At 37.3% G+C, this 17,056-nt stretch overlaps 1 protein-coding gene across 2 annotated transcripts in view; it reads left to right on the top strand.

Annotated features, from left to right (window-relative positions):
• Positions 1 to 17,056, top strand: part of adgrv1 (adhesion G protein-coupled receptor V1) — a 328,646-nt gene that overhangs the window by 281,170 nt on the left and 30,420 nt on the right. For both annotated transcript variants that reach the window (XR_010003540.1, XM_008103035.3), the window contains one exon: positions 15,540 to 15,661. Coding sequence is in view for 1 of the 2 variants with exons in the window: in XM_008103035.3 (XP_008101242.2) it covers positions 15,540 to 15,661 (122 nt within the window). In the remaining variant the exon portion in view is untranslated. The remainder of the gene's footprint in view (positions 1 to 15,539; positions 15,662 to 17,056) is intronic.

Here is a 17,056-nt window from a genome sequence, read left to right as displayed (position 1 = left end):
GTTTACTCAATAACCAAGGTCTCCATATAAATCAGAAGTTTCTTTCTACATCAGGCAAGGGTTTATCCCATGAGGTCTTTCTTGCCATGAAATTATATCAACATTAAATGCTGTAACTGGAAAAATTTCTACTTATCAAACAGTTGTTAAAAACTACAGGCCTTTCCATCCCCAAAACAAATGACAAACAGTTTGGGTTGATACTTAATATCTAAAGGTTGGATCCAGATTTACTTCAACCTTTTGAATCTATATCTGTCATGACTATGAACTCACACTTTCAAGGTTTGGAAATTTTTCTGCAGAGTTTTTGCATTCAATAAAACACTTCTGACCAAAATATATGCTTTTGTGGAAAAGGGAATATTTTTTTAAAGCCAACAGTTTTGACCATTGCTAGTCCTGGAAAGGGGAGAAACCTTTTACTTTAGTCCAGGAGTGAAAAATCCAGTATGTCAAGAGACTGGCCATTTTTGAGACACTTTTCCTCAGTAAAGTTCTTCACCTTGTTATCTGAGGTCCTTTTAACTGATAATGAAGCTGAAAAATCATGAAAAATTCATCAGAAGGCCAAAGGCTGAAAACAAATTGATATCATGCAATTAACACAGAGATGTGCACACAATAAACATGTGTTGCTTCTTGAAGAGTTGCAAGTGTCTTTAAACCTCTTTGTAGAAGGGTGTCCCAAATAGTTTGAGAATGCGTCTATAGATACCTGTGCCAGTATGATATGGCCTATTTGGCTCTTCCCAACTATCAGATGAGCTTGTACTGAGATAGAATAGAACCAGAACTTGACGTTGTACCAGTGGAGAGGGGAAAAAAGAGAACATAGCGCAGACTCTCAACATGGTTTGCTTAGCATTGGGTGGGCCAGCTGGCAGGCTGAACAGTTTGATTAAGAGCATCTGCTGTGGTTGCATTCAACTGATATGATTTCAATTTTATCAGCCTGTGTCTTCAAGTCATTGTGTGAGGATTGTCTACTTCTTTATTACCCTACTGCTGTGTTTTTAATGATAGCCTTGCAAATCTCATGATGACAATATGCTTTGTTATTTTATGTTTCCTGTAGAGTAGAACACCCCCACACTCCATATTTGCCAAGTTTAACATTGGTTTCAATGTGTTTTCTCACTTTTTGATCTTGATCGCAAGCCTGGGCCTTAGATTAGGCATAGAGTTAGTTACAAACAGGTCTCAATTTCAGATCCATAGGTAAGCAGGGATTTAAATCTAGTTTTCATGAATTTGTGCCCAGCTCTCAAACACAACATATAATAGGAAGCATGGCTTGAGAATCAGGTGGATATCCATTGCTATCCGTTGGGCAGATTGGGGGAAGTTCTGTATTCTTTAACCTCAAGTCAGAAATGTTTTAGACCATAACTCCAAATGTTCCCCTATCAACCAGGATAGGTGCTGATAAATAAGTGGAAGGATAGGTACTTCAGTGGATAACATGATGCATCAGGAATTGCTCATCAGCTATGTTCACGGCTGGTGTTCAAAGAATCCTAGTATCTTTCTGGTTCTGCTCTAAACCAGTGGTGGCTGATGGCTCCAATATCAACCACAATGTCATATCTGCTCCCAAGTTCAGCCTGAAATGTAAAGGAGTTGTGCAAGTTGCTATAGCGATTTTGTTGATGCCTTTCAGAACCTGGCATAACTCCTTTAAAATGTGAGCTATAGTCTAGAACAGTGCTTCTTAAACTTTTCCACTTGCGGCCCCCCTTTTGGCCCAATTTTTAATGTGACTTTGTGTATATATAGGTATGTAAAATAGGTATAACATTTAAACATTTACTAATAATATATCATCATTTGCAAGGCTTCCTTTTTATGAAGTAGAGCTGAAGCATCTTCTACAGAATTCAGTACACAACAAATTTGGGTAAATGTCTAAAAACAGCCACTAGGTATGTTTAGAAAATGTTTACTATTGCCAAAATTGCGTTAAGGGAACCCCATTTGGGACTGGGATCCACAGTTTAAGAAGCAGTGGTCTAGAACAGATTTACTGATTCACTGACATTGGAGCTATCAGCTATAATCAAATATAATAATAAAACTTTATTTCTATCCTGCCCTATCTCCCCAATGGGGACTCATAATTACAATAGCTACTACTATTCTAATCATAATATCATAGCAGTAGCTATGATTAGAATAGCTACTAGTACCATTCTAATCATAATATCATTGCCTATGAATAGACAAAGGGGAGAGACAGAGAGAGTGCACACAGCACTTTCACTTTAACCTTAATCAAGCCATTACTGTTTTCCTTCTGGGGCTCTAGATTGCTTTATCCTCTCCACTCAGCTCTTCCTAACTGCAGAGGGGTTCACTGGAGCAATGTGAAACTGTTCAGCAGGTGGATGGTGTAGCAGGTTCTCAACTAGTCAGGCTTGCATTTAAGGAAATTCCAATGCCCACAACCACAGCAGAGTTCCTCTGTGAACAATATACATACTTCTGTATGAGAAATATGTTCTCTGGATGTGTTACAGCTTTACAAGCTGGAACCTATTCAAAATGGTAAAAGTTAACTTTGAGAAGATTGGTTAGGAGGAGACATGATGGCTATGTTTAAACATTTGAAAGAATGCTGTATTGAAGATGGAACAAGCTTGTTTTCTGCTGCCCCAGAGGCTAGGACACCAAGCAATGGATTCAAACTACAAAAGAAAAATGTTTCCACCAAAACATTAGGGAAAATGGTCTGATGGTAAGAGCTATTTGAAAGCAGAATATGTAGGAAGTTGCATGATAATCTGTTAGGAGTGCTTTGATTGTGTATTCCAACTCTTATTCTGTGATTCTGTCTAAATATGAATTAGTGATAAATCTCCACTGAAAGATTTCTGCATCTTTGAATATTTTTGACATTTTATTCATACTTTTGAGCGTAGCTTTCCCCCCATTTAGATTGATTTAGAGTCAGCTAGGAACTGTACAAACATACGTAAAGTATCAGAGTTGGCTTTTACCATTGCTTTTATTTTATTTTATTTTATTTTTATTATAAGCCAGCTTATTTCTACAAGTGAGAAGATGTTATGTTGGTGAATTTCCTGTTGCGTTATGTCCTGTAAACATACATCTTTTGTCTCATTATGGAAAAAAAAAGAATTAAATGTAATCACAAGATGTACCTACTCCTTCCCCCTTCCCTTGTTTCCTGGCTTATTTACTTCAAACCTCTGAGACAATTAGAGCAGAAAGAAAGGTTTAGATTGTCATTTGTTTCTTTCAATTTTTATAATAGAGAACTACACTTTCTAAGACTGTAGTCCTAGTTATCAAAAGAGGTCCATGGAATTTGGTGGCCCTTCATTATAGACTTGCAACTGTTTCCATTTCACTTTTCTTATCATATTAGACTTTTTGTATGATGATGAGAAAAGGTGGGTTATTACTCTTATTACAGTACATATTTTATAACAATTAATTACTGGTAATTCCCAAGTTACAAACATCTGACTGACAAACAACTCACAATTAAGAATGAGGATGAGACAACAGGAAGTGAGAGAAATCTACCCCTGAGAAGGGAAATTAACTCCTGAAAGAGTTATCATAGGGAAACAGTGTCTCCACTGAAGCTTTCTCGTCAATCCTTGTTTAAAAAAAAAGCCAAATTTTCCAAATACAATTATCACAAGGACAGAAAGTGATGTGAAATATTCTGATCGGGGGCACAGACAGCAAAACAAACACCACAGGCATGTTCACCCTTCCCTATGTATGCACACACACACACACACACACACACATACATACATATGGAGTTACAATTTAAAATGTACCTATTTTGATCTACATACGAATTCAACTAAGAACCAACCTACCAAATCGATATTATTTGTAACTTGGGGATTGTTTTGTTTCTTTTTCCTTTAGTCCCCAAATGTCATAGAAAATTGTTCAAACCTAGAATATTTGCTGTTTGTGTTTCCTTTGCAACTTTTGCCTTCTCCCATAGGGGAGATGTCCCCATAGGGGAGATGGTGGCGGGGTATAAATAAAGTTTTATTTATTATTTTTTTATTCTCCTTTTCTTTGGATACCTAAAGTGTATTTTTAAATATTCAACTGACTTTTAAGTTACTGCAGTCTGATATAATTGATTGCTCAAGGTATTGAAGCATATAGAGAGACTTTTGGAATGCAAATGTCATAAAATTTGTTCTGACTGAACACTTGTAAAATATCATGATTGAACTTATTGAAAATCAATTGCACTGCTATTGGTAAATATTTTTTCCCTGATACCATGAAATGCTCCTAGTTTAATCCAGCAGAGATTTTCTCGAAGTTTCAGGCCTCTTGGAATCTGTTTCCTCCATGGGAAAAAATCTTGGATTCATGCAGTGAAACTCTTTCAAGTTTTCAAGAGCTTGTGAATTCTTCAAGGGCAAAACTGCTCATCTCTACAATAATTATGATGACTGTTGGTTCATAGTAGTCCGCATTACATTTTATTCAATAATGATGGAAAAACTCTGTTGCCCTGGCCAATATCACTGCAGGTGAACACTGACCAGCAGAACCCATCCAAAGACTATGTGGACATTGATAATGACAGCAGATGGTAAAGGTGGCTGTGTGGCAGCACTTCTGATGCCACTGAGCATTCGGGACTCCCTCCCACCTCCATAACAATGGTGTGTGTGTAATCCATCCAGGGGCTGATCTGGTGTAATCCATCCTGATGCTGATTTGGTTGATCATGCTGGATCAGCCCCAGGATAATGGGTGAGTGTAGATAGTGGTTCTCAATCTGTGGGTCCCCAGGTGTTTTGGCCTACAACTCCCAGAAATCCCAGCCAGTTTACCAACTATTAGGATTTCTGGAAGTTGAAGGCCAAAACATCTGGGGACCCACAGGTTGAGAACCACTGATGTAGATCCACCCTAGGACACAATCCTGGTGACATCAAAAGGCATTGTTTCTAGGTCTTCTGTTGTATCCCTGAAATCTCAGGGCTGTTCTGACCCGGGAACCTGAGCTATAAGGGTTATCTGAAATCATGGATCTCACTCTGGCTAAGACAGTGAGCAATCTTACTCATTCTGGTTAAAGTACCTTAGAATCAATACATTACAAGTCTATACTTTGTACCAAATAGAGGATGCAGACTGCATACTACATTCTATGTATGTTACTTTGAAATAAATTTGGCTATGTTCAACAGGATTTATTCCCAGAAAAGATGTGCATAGAATTACAGTCTTTATAACCTTTCTCTAAAAACAGACCAATTTTGAAGTTTTAGGTTCTAATGGAGATTTGCATTTCCTTTCTTTTAAATATGAAGTAGCCAATATTTTCTATTATATGTGAGAAATAGAAATTAAAACCAAAAATTTGTTGAGTTATTACAGCTGTATACAATTTCAGTCATATGCAACCATATTATTTTTTCTATCACGAAATATCTTTTTTAAAGAGCAGGAGGGTTGATTATTGGAATAAAAACAAGTAAAGCTTAGAAAAAACTATATTGTGTTAATTATCTGTGAGGTTTGAGTGGGTTTAGACTGTTTTCTAAACTAGTTTGTTTGTCTATGCTGCAAAGTGTTTAGTTGTTTGCCAAGAGTTTTAAAATATTTTTACAGAAATCAAATGGAACAGTAGCTAAAATACAGAACTCAAACAAAATAACAGCTTGAGCCTATGGATCAGCTTAAACTACAGAAGCACAAGAAATAATTCCTTCCTCAGCAAAAAACAAAAACAAAAAAAAAACTTCTCCACTGCTACAGATTTTTCCTACAGCCACCTCAGTTGCTCCATGCCTGAGAATTTTGAACTAACACTTGGAATTGTCCTGTTTGAACTGCAAGATAGCTTGGATAATGTGGCTGAGAAATTGTGGGAATTGTAGGCCAAAAACTGCTTTTCCAAACTCTGTGCCAGGCATGTGTTTTCCAGAAGGAAAATAGTGATACAATGGGAAATTCAGCCTGAATCATTCCCCTAAATACATTTATTGGGTTCAGGTGGCTTTCTCCCTCTCTGTTCTTTTCTCGCAAAAAGGGCAAGCACTGGGCTTTTATTGCACGTGAAAATGTACAATGTTCAGTCAAATTTTGCCTCAGCGCACAATATGTTTCTGTAATATCAGGAGAACCTAGAGGCCTAATCCTATGAACACTGGTTATTTAAGCATGGGCCTATGTATGGGAGTTATAAACATAAAATCCCCAAGGTTTGGTTTACATAAATATTAGTGAGGAAAGTTTCCCCTCCAAACCCTGATTGATCCTCGATCATACTTTATTTCAGCTATCTTTAAAATGTCCTAGTTTCTTTCTCCTCCTCCCAGGTTCTCCCATTTTCCTCAGCTTACATCAGTTGATGCAAACTGAGTACAACATGCAAAAGTAGTTTGCACTCAGCTCAGCTAGAGGAGCTTGCCTTTTCACCAGAAAGGATTATTACATCATCATCATAACCTCTTGGTAGTTGATGTTTTGATGAGATGTGAGAAATTGTGAGATTATTTGTGAATATTCTTTACATTTCTAATACCCTACCATACACTTTTGTAGGATAATGCTGCAATGTGGCAATTTTGGAAAATGGCATTCATAACCTTTTGGAAAAACAATTTGGAGATCATAACTCCAGATCATCAGCCGCCTTGAGTCCCTTCGGGTGAGAAAGGCGGGGTAGAAATGAAGTAAATAAGTAAAAAAAAAACTTTTTAGAAAAGCATGAACTTTCAGAGAAAAGCCAAAAACCCTTTAGAGTAGAATCTTCTCTTGTGATATACAACCAGATATAATTATGCAAGACAATGATTTCAGTTGTTAGACTGAATAATCTGTTATCTCTGAATAATCTGTTATCTGTTAGGGAAACAAAGAGATTTTGCCAGTGCATAAAAACAGCAGAGCTTTAAAAGTGTTTCTCATTGCCCAAAAAATATACTCCCACATAAAGCAACTTGTGTTATATCATGTACTCAAGAGACAAAAACGAAGTAGACTTTGATAAAAATAACATATTTGCTTTACTCACAACCTTCATGTGTTTAACATAGACAGATACAAAACCTATCAATCCAGTTTCAGAAATGTTTGAGATAATTCTCTGTGCCATTTTGCCAGGATATCTCTCTTATAACAAAACAGCTATCAACAGGTCACCTAGTCAAAAGGAGAGAGTGGAAGAGCATGTGGTGTGCAGCCCCTTGTATAACTTCTCATGAACCATAGATTAAAGGAAGCTGCATACCAGAAAATACATACAGGAAACAGTAAGCAACAGGCTCATAGATAAACATTACTAGAGAAGATTTGAAGAAGATTGTCATTTCCAACAGGCAATGCTTTATCGTGACAGCAAGTACTACCTATGTCCCACTCCAAACCCATTATTTTTGTTATTATATTCTCATTCCCCATAATTCATTTCTTTCTCTCATTTCAGGGTTTGTTTTGTTGCAATTCTTGATTTTCATTTGTATCTTCACTCCCCCTTCCTATTCTCCTGCCCTCACTAGTTCTTTCCCTTTCTAAGGGCCCTTCCACCCAACCATATAACCCATAATATCAAGGCAGATAATCCACAATATCAGCTTTGAACTGGGTTATCTGAGTCCACACTATCATAAAATCCAGTTCAATGTGGATTTGATATAGCTGTGTGGAAGAAGCCTAAGAAGCCTGGACTCCTAATGGAACCTTCTCCATGTGATGTGAGCTGAGTGGTTCATTGCTAGGTCTAGATAAGCTTTGCTGCTGCTGCCCACACAATGTCTTTGATCCCAACTCTGCTTGCCCAAAGTTTTCCAGCTTCTGGACAGACTTTCTTTTTTTCTTTCTTTTTTGATATCAGCCTTCTATTTCTATGTCTCAGTCATTATCTAGCCTTCTACTCCCTGTAAACTTTTCCCGAGATTACACTGCAAGTTGAAACCTCACCATATGGTGTGAGGTAATACCAGCTTCTGCCTACTGCTGTTGCTCCACCTACTGTATGCTGTTACCTTGCCCTTTTCTCATGATTTATTCAGGGGATTCATACACACTGAAACTAAAGTCCTGCTGTATCTGTGGTGTCATGTCAGCACCTTCTGTTCCTTGAATCTGGCACTTTGTTTCCCAAATGATGCCCCGATCTGGTAGACTACAAGTTGCTACACTGTCATATCAAGGATGCTGTCATTATTTCTGTGCTTACCTCCATGATTGCTACCTCATTGGTGTCCCTACCATGGAATAGTCACCCCCATAATGGCAAGCACTCTTGCTGGTGGCATTTGTGCCCACACTCTGTGGGTTGCCTGCTTCGATAAGAGGGATCCCTTGCTTCTGTCTGCCTCAGTGAGGGAGTAACTTGATTGTTGTTACTTCATGTTGATATTTCAAGAAACTGGCCATTGTGATCTCATTGTGACTTCATGATGATACTGTCACCTTTGGTAGTAGATTGAACAGTGGGCAGAAAGCACATCTCAGTCTACTGGCAGATTTCTAGGTAATGTTTAAGTAGAATAGCAAGAGTTTCTGACTTCCAGTTGTCTAACATCAGCAATTCAATGGGTTACTCAGAATGTTTCGGGAGAGACCAGAATTCGATATTTGTGTGAAAGGACTTGTGAAATTGGTCCTGATTTGACCAGAAGTTTCTTAAACCGAGCATATGCTTAGAGACAAGCTTTTCCATATATATTTTTTGGGAGGGGGTACATTTATCAATATGAGTTTTCTATTTAGTTGCAGTTGGTGGTCTTCAGGGTTCTAATAGAAAATGAAGTTGATCCCACCAGCCTAAGTCTGTCCAACTTTGAACTAGATAACCTCTGTGGTCCTGTAAAAATCCTATGGTCATGATATTTGCAGTCCAGATCCCTTTATGTTTTTCTCTTTTGGAGCATCTTTACAAAAGTATGTCCAGCCCCACAGAGAAGCTTTGTTTGAACTTATGAGTTCTTTTTCAGATCACTTCCCATCTGTGTGGAAGCTTCTTGTAAACCCTCTTTTCTTCTCTCACGCCATCATAGCCATTGTTAGTTGCTCCTTTCCTTTACTAAAAGTAACTTTACTTTTGGATCAATGCTTTTCCTGTGTTGATATTGTGTTTCCTTCCTTTACGTAATTTAGGGATGGCAAATACACAATCTCCAAAGAAAATCTGAAACTGCAATTTAAAAAATCTTCATGGTGTCATGAACCGAGAGTGCAAGTAAACATGTTCTTAACTCTCTCCCTCTTAATTCAAGGAGACTCAAAGCCAAGACCTTGTCCTTCATTTTTAGTTTTTATATTAAATTGATAGTTCCACTCTATTTCTGCCCTGTTCTCCCTGTAATGATTAAGAAATATATTTCACAATAGAGTGTTCAAACTAAAAGATTGGGGTGAATACAAAAAAAAAATCATTTAGATCTTGAAATGGAAAAAGCAAAGCAAATATTTACAAAAATATCTTGGGCATTATTAACACAGTGTTTTAATTATTCTTTTTACTGACTTAAAACACATGAAATGCTATTGCCAGGGAGAAAATGAACACAATATGCTGACCTTACAAGAGGAAATGAAACATTTGGTAGTGCTTGATGGGTATTAAATTCTTGACTTACTTGCAATGACTTTTGATCCTTACAGCTGAAAATAATGTCCCTCTAATAAACTATGTTGAAGACTTACAGTCAATTATAATTATTGGAAGAAAATTATGGAGTTGACTACTAACCATCCAGATTCCCATTTAAGTCCTTAGTTAATGGATGACCCATGGGGCCACACACCTTAGTGTATTCCCCTAAGCAAAAATGTCACTAGGTGATTTACTAAATAAGGAAAGCAAGAACTCTAAAGTTAAAAGCCAACCCATGATTAGCTCATAATACATGAAAATGAAACTAGCTTTAGCCAAATGAAAATACTTCCATTTGAGATAATGAGTGTGGAAAGAAGCATCTTCAATGGTGATCAGCAGTTTCCATGTAATTGATGCTATGGATCCATTCTGGGCTTTAATGAAGAGTCTAGAGATATCTAAAATGTTCAACCCATTTGGGAAGAAAATTAAGCACCTTCGATAGCTCAGTTAAAGTCTAACATAAAATCTAACTTAGAATTCTCATCACTGTTTATGTACATGTAACTGACTTTTACGTGTTTGGTTGTCTCCCATCCCCCTTTGCAGTGCCCAAAGCTTCCGCCAACTTACTTGAAAATACTTAAAGATGTCCTGTGTGATCCTTCCGTGCTTTACAACTGAAAGCAAGGATCAACGAAGTGCCTGGCTATATTCCCATAGACAAAAGCACAATTATGACATCAGTGATGAGCTGTGTGGAGTCCTTTGGGAGTTTCAGTACTTCTGGAATCATTGTGTGTTCTCATCACAAAGCATGGAATGACAATGCGGCTTTAAGGGGAGAATTGCTAAATTGTGGGGAGGATATGTGGCACAGCATACTCTAGGTCTGTATGTGGATATTAACACTACAGAGAGGAAGTTACATTGAGGCTACAAAATGGATTTGCCATACCTTTAACATGGAAGTCACCAACCACCATTGGCCTCTTTTACTCTTTCTGCCTTGCTACTTTTTTGCTCCCAGTTGACCCGACTGGAATTTTTTTGGTAAGAATTGTTGAGGAATCCTTAGACATTGGTGGAACAGGAATGGACTGTGACTAGTGATTCCATTAAGAAATGTAATTTGATCTAGCATTAGGCTGTAATTCCCATATCGTACTCAAGATCAAGGTACAGAATCATGCCTTTGAAATGCCATAATGTTAGGAATGACCTAGCCATTCAGCCTGACAGGCTTTTCCTCAGGGTTATCTATATGTCTTCATATTTGTGTGTGTGTGTCTTTGGACTCTGTCATAGGGTGTGCTATAAAGGTAGCAACCAGTTTAGCAGATGTGACTACTAGACAGCCAACAGAAACAGACTGTTCTCAGTCTCTAACAGTTTCTTAAGTAGGAAAGAGCTCTTGTAACATATTACTTTGAAATTACAGGGTAAATGTCTGGTGGTGATGAATCTTTCCAAAACACAGATAAACTTATTGAAAGTTAAACAAAATACCCCATCTTAGGTATGAATACAAGCTAATGGCTTGATAGTGTCACAAAGTAATGACACTAGGGTTCCAGGGATGGTATTTAATGCATGCCTAAGCTTCCATGCTGTTTCTCACCTACACTGTTCTGTTTATGACTTGGCTAATCCACCAACTGTTTGCTGTTTGGTGTCTTGAGTTTTATTCATGAAGAATATAAATATGACTTTTTAGGCTGTCTTATGCTTATTTTCAGAACCAAAATCATTCTACCAAATTATTTATAAGTGGGATATTGTTAAAGCCAATTAAAGTCCCTTAATTTCCTATCTGTATTTGCCTTGAACACATTATATTGACAAATCCCCCTCCGCCTCTGCAGTACTTTATTGGTGGACAAATTCTGTGTCATCTAAGTCATCCTGGGAGCTATGTAACACATTCTATTCCTGTTTTCAAGGCTTTGTTTGATCCACATATACTAGACTTGCCAGGACAAAATGTTACGAAGGTATGCTCAGCCAACTATTGAACTATGAATATTGGCTGAGGTTCAGCATTGTATTAATAGGTTAGATACTCCATAGTGAGGCTTTTGTTAGTGACAGGGCTGCAGCATAATAAGACAGGGGCTCTCCTTCCAAAAGAACTGACTAAAACAGGAAGCCCAGGACAATTATCTCATGCACTCTGTGAGGCCTAAATGTAACATTTCAATATAGTACAGCAATTAATCTTTTTTGAATATGCAACTTACCTATCACTGAAGAAATTCAAGAACATGACAGCATACCTGTTTCACTGGCTGTTAGGTAGCTGTAGACGATTCACTAAAATGTACATAGAGCTGAATGTTAGTAGAGGAAGAGCAATGTGACATCATAGAGAGAGAAAGGATGGTATGCATTTCACACTCACACAGAAACTGGATAGAAATGTGAAAAAGATTATTTATTTTGTGGATAAATGAAACCATGGATACAATGATCATTCTATATTCTTTCAGACAAAATCTAAGCGACATTTTTTTAAAAAAAAATCCAAAATAGCAACATTTCAAAGAGAGCAAGATATCAAAGGTACTCTAAGAACAAGATTCAAATGTAATGTAGCAACAACAACATTTATTCCTCATCTATCCCTCGCTATGAACTGAGGCAGGGATCAATGATATAGAAAAATACAACATTATAAAATCTGAGAAACTGCTTTAGAATGAGGTGGTCCATTAATCAATTTTATTCAATGTGCTGCCTGAAGGCAGCTGAAGTTTTTCTCTGAGATTTTTCACTAAAGATACCATAGTTTGCTTCTAAGACCTTGTATATAAATAATATTTGTGATTCTAGCTAACACACATCATCTATGCAAAATGTTGGCATGTTGTTTATTCTTTTTTGCCCCATTGCACTTCATTATAATTTCAATACTTTCATCTCTTTTCTCAAACACACAACACTGGCCCAAAAAAGAGAGCTACCCTTGCAAGAACATTCAATATCATTTTAATACTTAAGCACAATCATTTAAGCACACTCACTATGCATTACTGCTTCTTAATTGCTTTCAACATATTGCATTAATTTCTTATTTCACAGCATAGCAGCTTAGGTTCATTAAAGCACAGAAATTAATGTAAAAGATTCACACTTTAAAAGAAAAATGAATGTAAAGTGTATGAATTCTCATTAGCAGTGAGAAATCGCTGGTAACATCTTTAACTAATAACTGCTTTAATGATACAGGGTTTTGTTTTGTTTTTTTTGTTCCCTGTCAGGAGCAACCTGAGTTGCTTCTGGAGTGAGAGAATTGGCCGTCTGCAAGGACGTTGCCCAGGGGATGCCTGGATGTTTTGATGTTTTACAATTCTTATGGGAGGCTTCTCTCATGTCCCCGCATAGAGCTGGAGCTGATAGAGGGAGCTCATCCGCGCTCTCCCCGGGTGGGATTCGAACCTGGCAGCCTTCAGGTCAGCAACCCAACCTTCAAGTCACAAGGCTTTTATCCCCTAGGCCACCGGAGGCACCTGTGATAAAGAATATAATTCACTGAGAACATTTTCAGCTTGATCCATTTGTGGGAGTCCATGCCATCAAACATCTCACAGATGGAACAAGGGACACATGTGGCAAAGCAACAACAGAGTATGGTCAAATGATAACTAGTCAACTAGAATTACAGCATTCCATTATTTGTAAAAACCAAACTAAATCAACAACTTTGTAATATAAACCATTATCAGGCTACTTGGCTAAGTATGAAGTTGGACAGACCAAGTGTTTGATTTAATATGAAATAGGGTTATTATAGCCTGCAAACATAGGTGAAAAATAGATGTGATGTCTCTTTGGTTGTCATCGTGCTTCACATTATGAAGGTTGGGGTTGAGTAATTGAACAGAAAGAATGGATACTGCATCCTTGAAGTCAAAGAGAAAATGGATATATTACAGCTGTGCCCTCTGACAGTACACTTTGTAGGCCAATGTTCTTTTTACAAAAAAAACAAAAACAAAATCCAGTCAACATTAGCAGGAGCATAATTTTTCTTAGTGTTATCTTTCAAAAACCTTGGTTTTTATTTGGTTTAGATGAGTAGTGAAGAACATGTGTAGGGCCCCAAGGCTATTTTTATTTAATATTAAACCTTTTAACCATCAAAACTGATAAAACCATGCAATTACTAAGATGAATTAAATTGCTTAAAATCTGTACAGATTTTGATGATCATAATTTACCCTGTATGAGAAAGGTGCCAGTTTCAACAGATGTTTGGCTAAGGTGTGGACTTTCTATAGTGAGGGTGCCCCAGAGCCATTTTATGGTTAACCAGAAGCTCCTAATTTTAGGATTTAAAATGTGGTTCATTTTTATATATACTAGTGTATATATCCACCATTGCCTGATTGTCATGGGGACCTACCTACTTTCTTCCTTTTCCACCTCTGGCGGGCCTATCTCACAGTGTCTCTGTGGCAACACTGGCAGCAGTGGGCAGGTTCTCTTTGTGGCTCTTTTGTTCTTTCCTTCCATACACCTCATGTCACCTTTCTATCCCAGTGACATTAGAGAGGGCCACTTCACTTAGCAATAGCCAGTCCAATGGTATCACAGAGGGTCACTTTACCTAGCAACAGCTTTTGTAGGACAGATAGACATATATATATATATATATATATATATATATATATATATACACACACACACACATATATGCATATATGTATATATAAAATGTCTCTCAATTTTGTCATGTGACCCCAGTGCTGTTTGAATCCTTTATTAAAAAAGAAAGTAAATAGGGACTTCTGTTTTACTTCTCAGTTAAATACATGCATCTCCTAGGCTTAAAATGGTTCATTGGGACAAAATGCACCTCATATTCTTTAACATCAGTCTTACGGTGCAGCTTGATTATATCTACTCAGAAAAACTAAATTTTGTTTATTGGGGATGTCCATCATATAAAGAATTGTAGCCTTAAGGACCTTTGGGGATACAATGAAGAACTTGCCACATGTCTATATTTGTTCTGTTGCTTCTTTTAATCCTTGGTTGGTGAACAGAAAAACAATTTTTGGACAAATATCACTGTCATGATCATGATTACGATAATTGTACTGAAATCCATATACCAGCTATTGCTTCAATTGCTGGAAGCAATTTGTGCTCTTTCCTGTCAGTATTTGATTTACCAAAGATAGATTTGTGGGCTTGGAAGGCTGGGTACCTATGGGGTTCCTGTGCAAAATCCTCATTTTTTGTCAGTTTCAAGTCACCTCAATTAATAATGTAGCAATACAGCAATGCTTCACAAAAACACCTGCTCTGTGAAAGGTACAACACTGAACAAATATGAACTTTGAAATCCAATGTGAGTACAGTGTCAATACCAAAGGCCAACCCTGTATCACCTGACATGCCATGTTCATAGAATTCAAGGAATTTTATTTGCTTATTTAAACTGTACCTTCTTCCTTTTTGGACTTTGCAAGGCGGAGACCCTACTCTGCCCTTTGATATTTTGTAAAAGTAATGTTTGCTGACTCAGTAAGACCTTCACTTATTTCCCATACTGTTTTATAATTGCCAAACATGCTTTTTCTTCTCAGCAAATGTAATACTTTGCTTGTGTGTTTCATAAAAGAACTGCACCTACTGACCTCAATATCTGCTACCAGATGTAGATTTTAGGTCTTTGCTTTTCAACCATCCAAATAGGTCAGCAGATAGTGTTCTGCTGCTGTCATCACTGTCACACCCCACCAAAAGAAAGGGGGAAAGGGAAAAAGAAACATCAGGCAGAATACAGGAAAGCTGTGATTAAGGAATGTGTTTAGCCTTTACTAGATTGCACTTCTTATACAATGGCAATGTGCAAAGCAAATATTGAGAAGTTAAAATTCTTTATATAAAAGTATAGCCATAAACTAGTATTTTAAAACAAAGCATTTTACCTAATGGAAGTCTCTGTCCTTTTGGTTTCTAGAGATCCCACTGGTTTTGTACCTGTTTGCCCTCATTTCCATCACATGGCTATGGGGAGGACTTCACATGGCTTACAGACATCTTTGGATGTTGGTCTTCTTTGTCATTTTCAACTGTCTACAAGTAAGTACCTAACTTGTATTCTTTCCTTACTGCTATTGACTAAAATTCAAAGTGATTTTTGACTACTGCATGCAGTCTTTTGTTAAAGGAGCTTTTAAATGCAAAACAATAGTGTCTGGGGCAGAGTGGTTTCTGAATAGAAATTTCATAATAGTAAGACATCAGATGTTAAAGCATTCTTCATAATCCTTGGTTCCTTAGGAGACTGTGCTTTAAAAATATTATAATGTTTGTATCTCATTAAAGTGTTTGCATCCTTTCCAGTGAAAGTTCATTTTGTAATTCTGTTGGCCTTGTCTGCCTTTAACAGACAAGGCCAATTTGCTGTTGTATGCCAATAAAAGCTGTGTGTGAGAGTAACATCAGGGAAAAAACTCAAACGCATTGCAACAATATTGTAACACAACACTTGCTCACCTTTAAGAACTAGAGTAGCCTGGTTAGTTCTCAGCTCATCATTCTTCTCATCTAGAAGATAGACGTGGTACTTAGTAAACCATATCAAGAAACTTCATTCACAGACCTGTAGTCTATATATTTACTGAATAATAACTGAAGGTATATTAGATTGTTTGGTAAGTGCAATGCAAAACTATATTGTTTCCTCTGCTCCAAAGCAGCAACCAGGAAAAGTTCAGACTATTATCAATGACAGCTAAATGAAACCTCAGTGTTTAAAGATACCATGCCTCTCAGCAGCAGATGTCATGGCATTCACAATGAGAGCATGATCAGATTCCATTTTGAAGCTGTATATGGTCAGTAGTACAAATGCTAAATCAGGATGAAGGTGGCAGAGTGTTAAGCCAGCTTGGAGGTAGTAATTTCTGACCCTGTTAGGCTTTGAGAAGTTTGGATTCAACACAGCTTCAGTAACCCCCTTCGAAAGGTATTAATCTGGTAACTGCTGGTTAGAAGAGATAATGAGCTAGTCAAAACTCTCCAGAGGAAGATCTGAGCATAATAGCTATAAATGCATGATTATGATGTAGTCTCTATTTTAAGAACCTTCAAGTCTTTGTTGGATCTCAAAGGGGGTGGGAGTGGGATATAAATAAAATAAAATAGAAAATCACATGTATCCTTCCTTAATATTTACTCATAAATTTAGGATATGCTTCTGGGCAGTGGTGAAAAGTAGATTCCTTTCCTATGAGGTGATGAATGTGTTTTGAATTTATTAAGGATCTATCCAAGGTACTGAACACAACCCCTCAAAATGGGTTCAGTGCTTTGGATTGCAGCTCATTGCTACGGAGTTTTCATGAAGAAATATCAAGCAATAGGCTAAAAAATGAATAATAATAATAATAACTTTATTTTTATACCCCGCCTCCATCTCCCCGCAGGGAGACTCTGGGCGGCTAACATGGGGCCAAACCCAAAATTCCACAA

The sequence above is a fragment of the Anolis carolinensis genome, chromosome 2 (genome assembly GCF_035594765.1).
Source record: "Anolis carolinensis isolate JA03-04 chromosome 2, rAnoCar3.1.pri, whole genome shotgun sequence".
In the NCBI taxonomy this organism is placed as follows: domain Eukaryota; kingdom Metazoa; phylum Chordata; class Lepidosauria; order Squamata; family Dactyloidae; genus Anolis; species Anolis carolinensis.
This window is presented reverse-complemented; position numbering and strand designations above follow the sequence as displayed.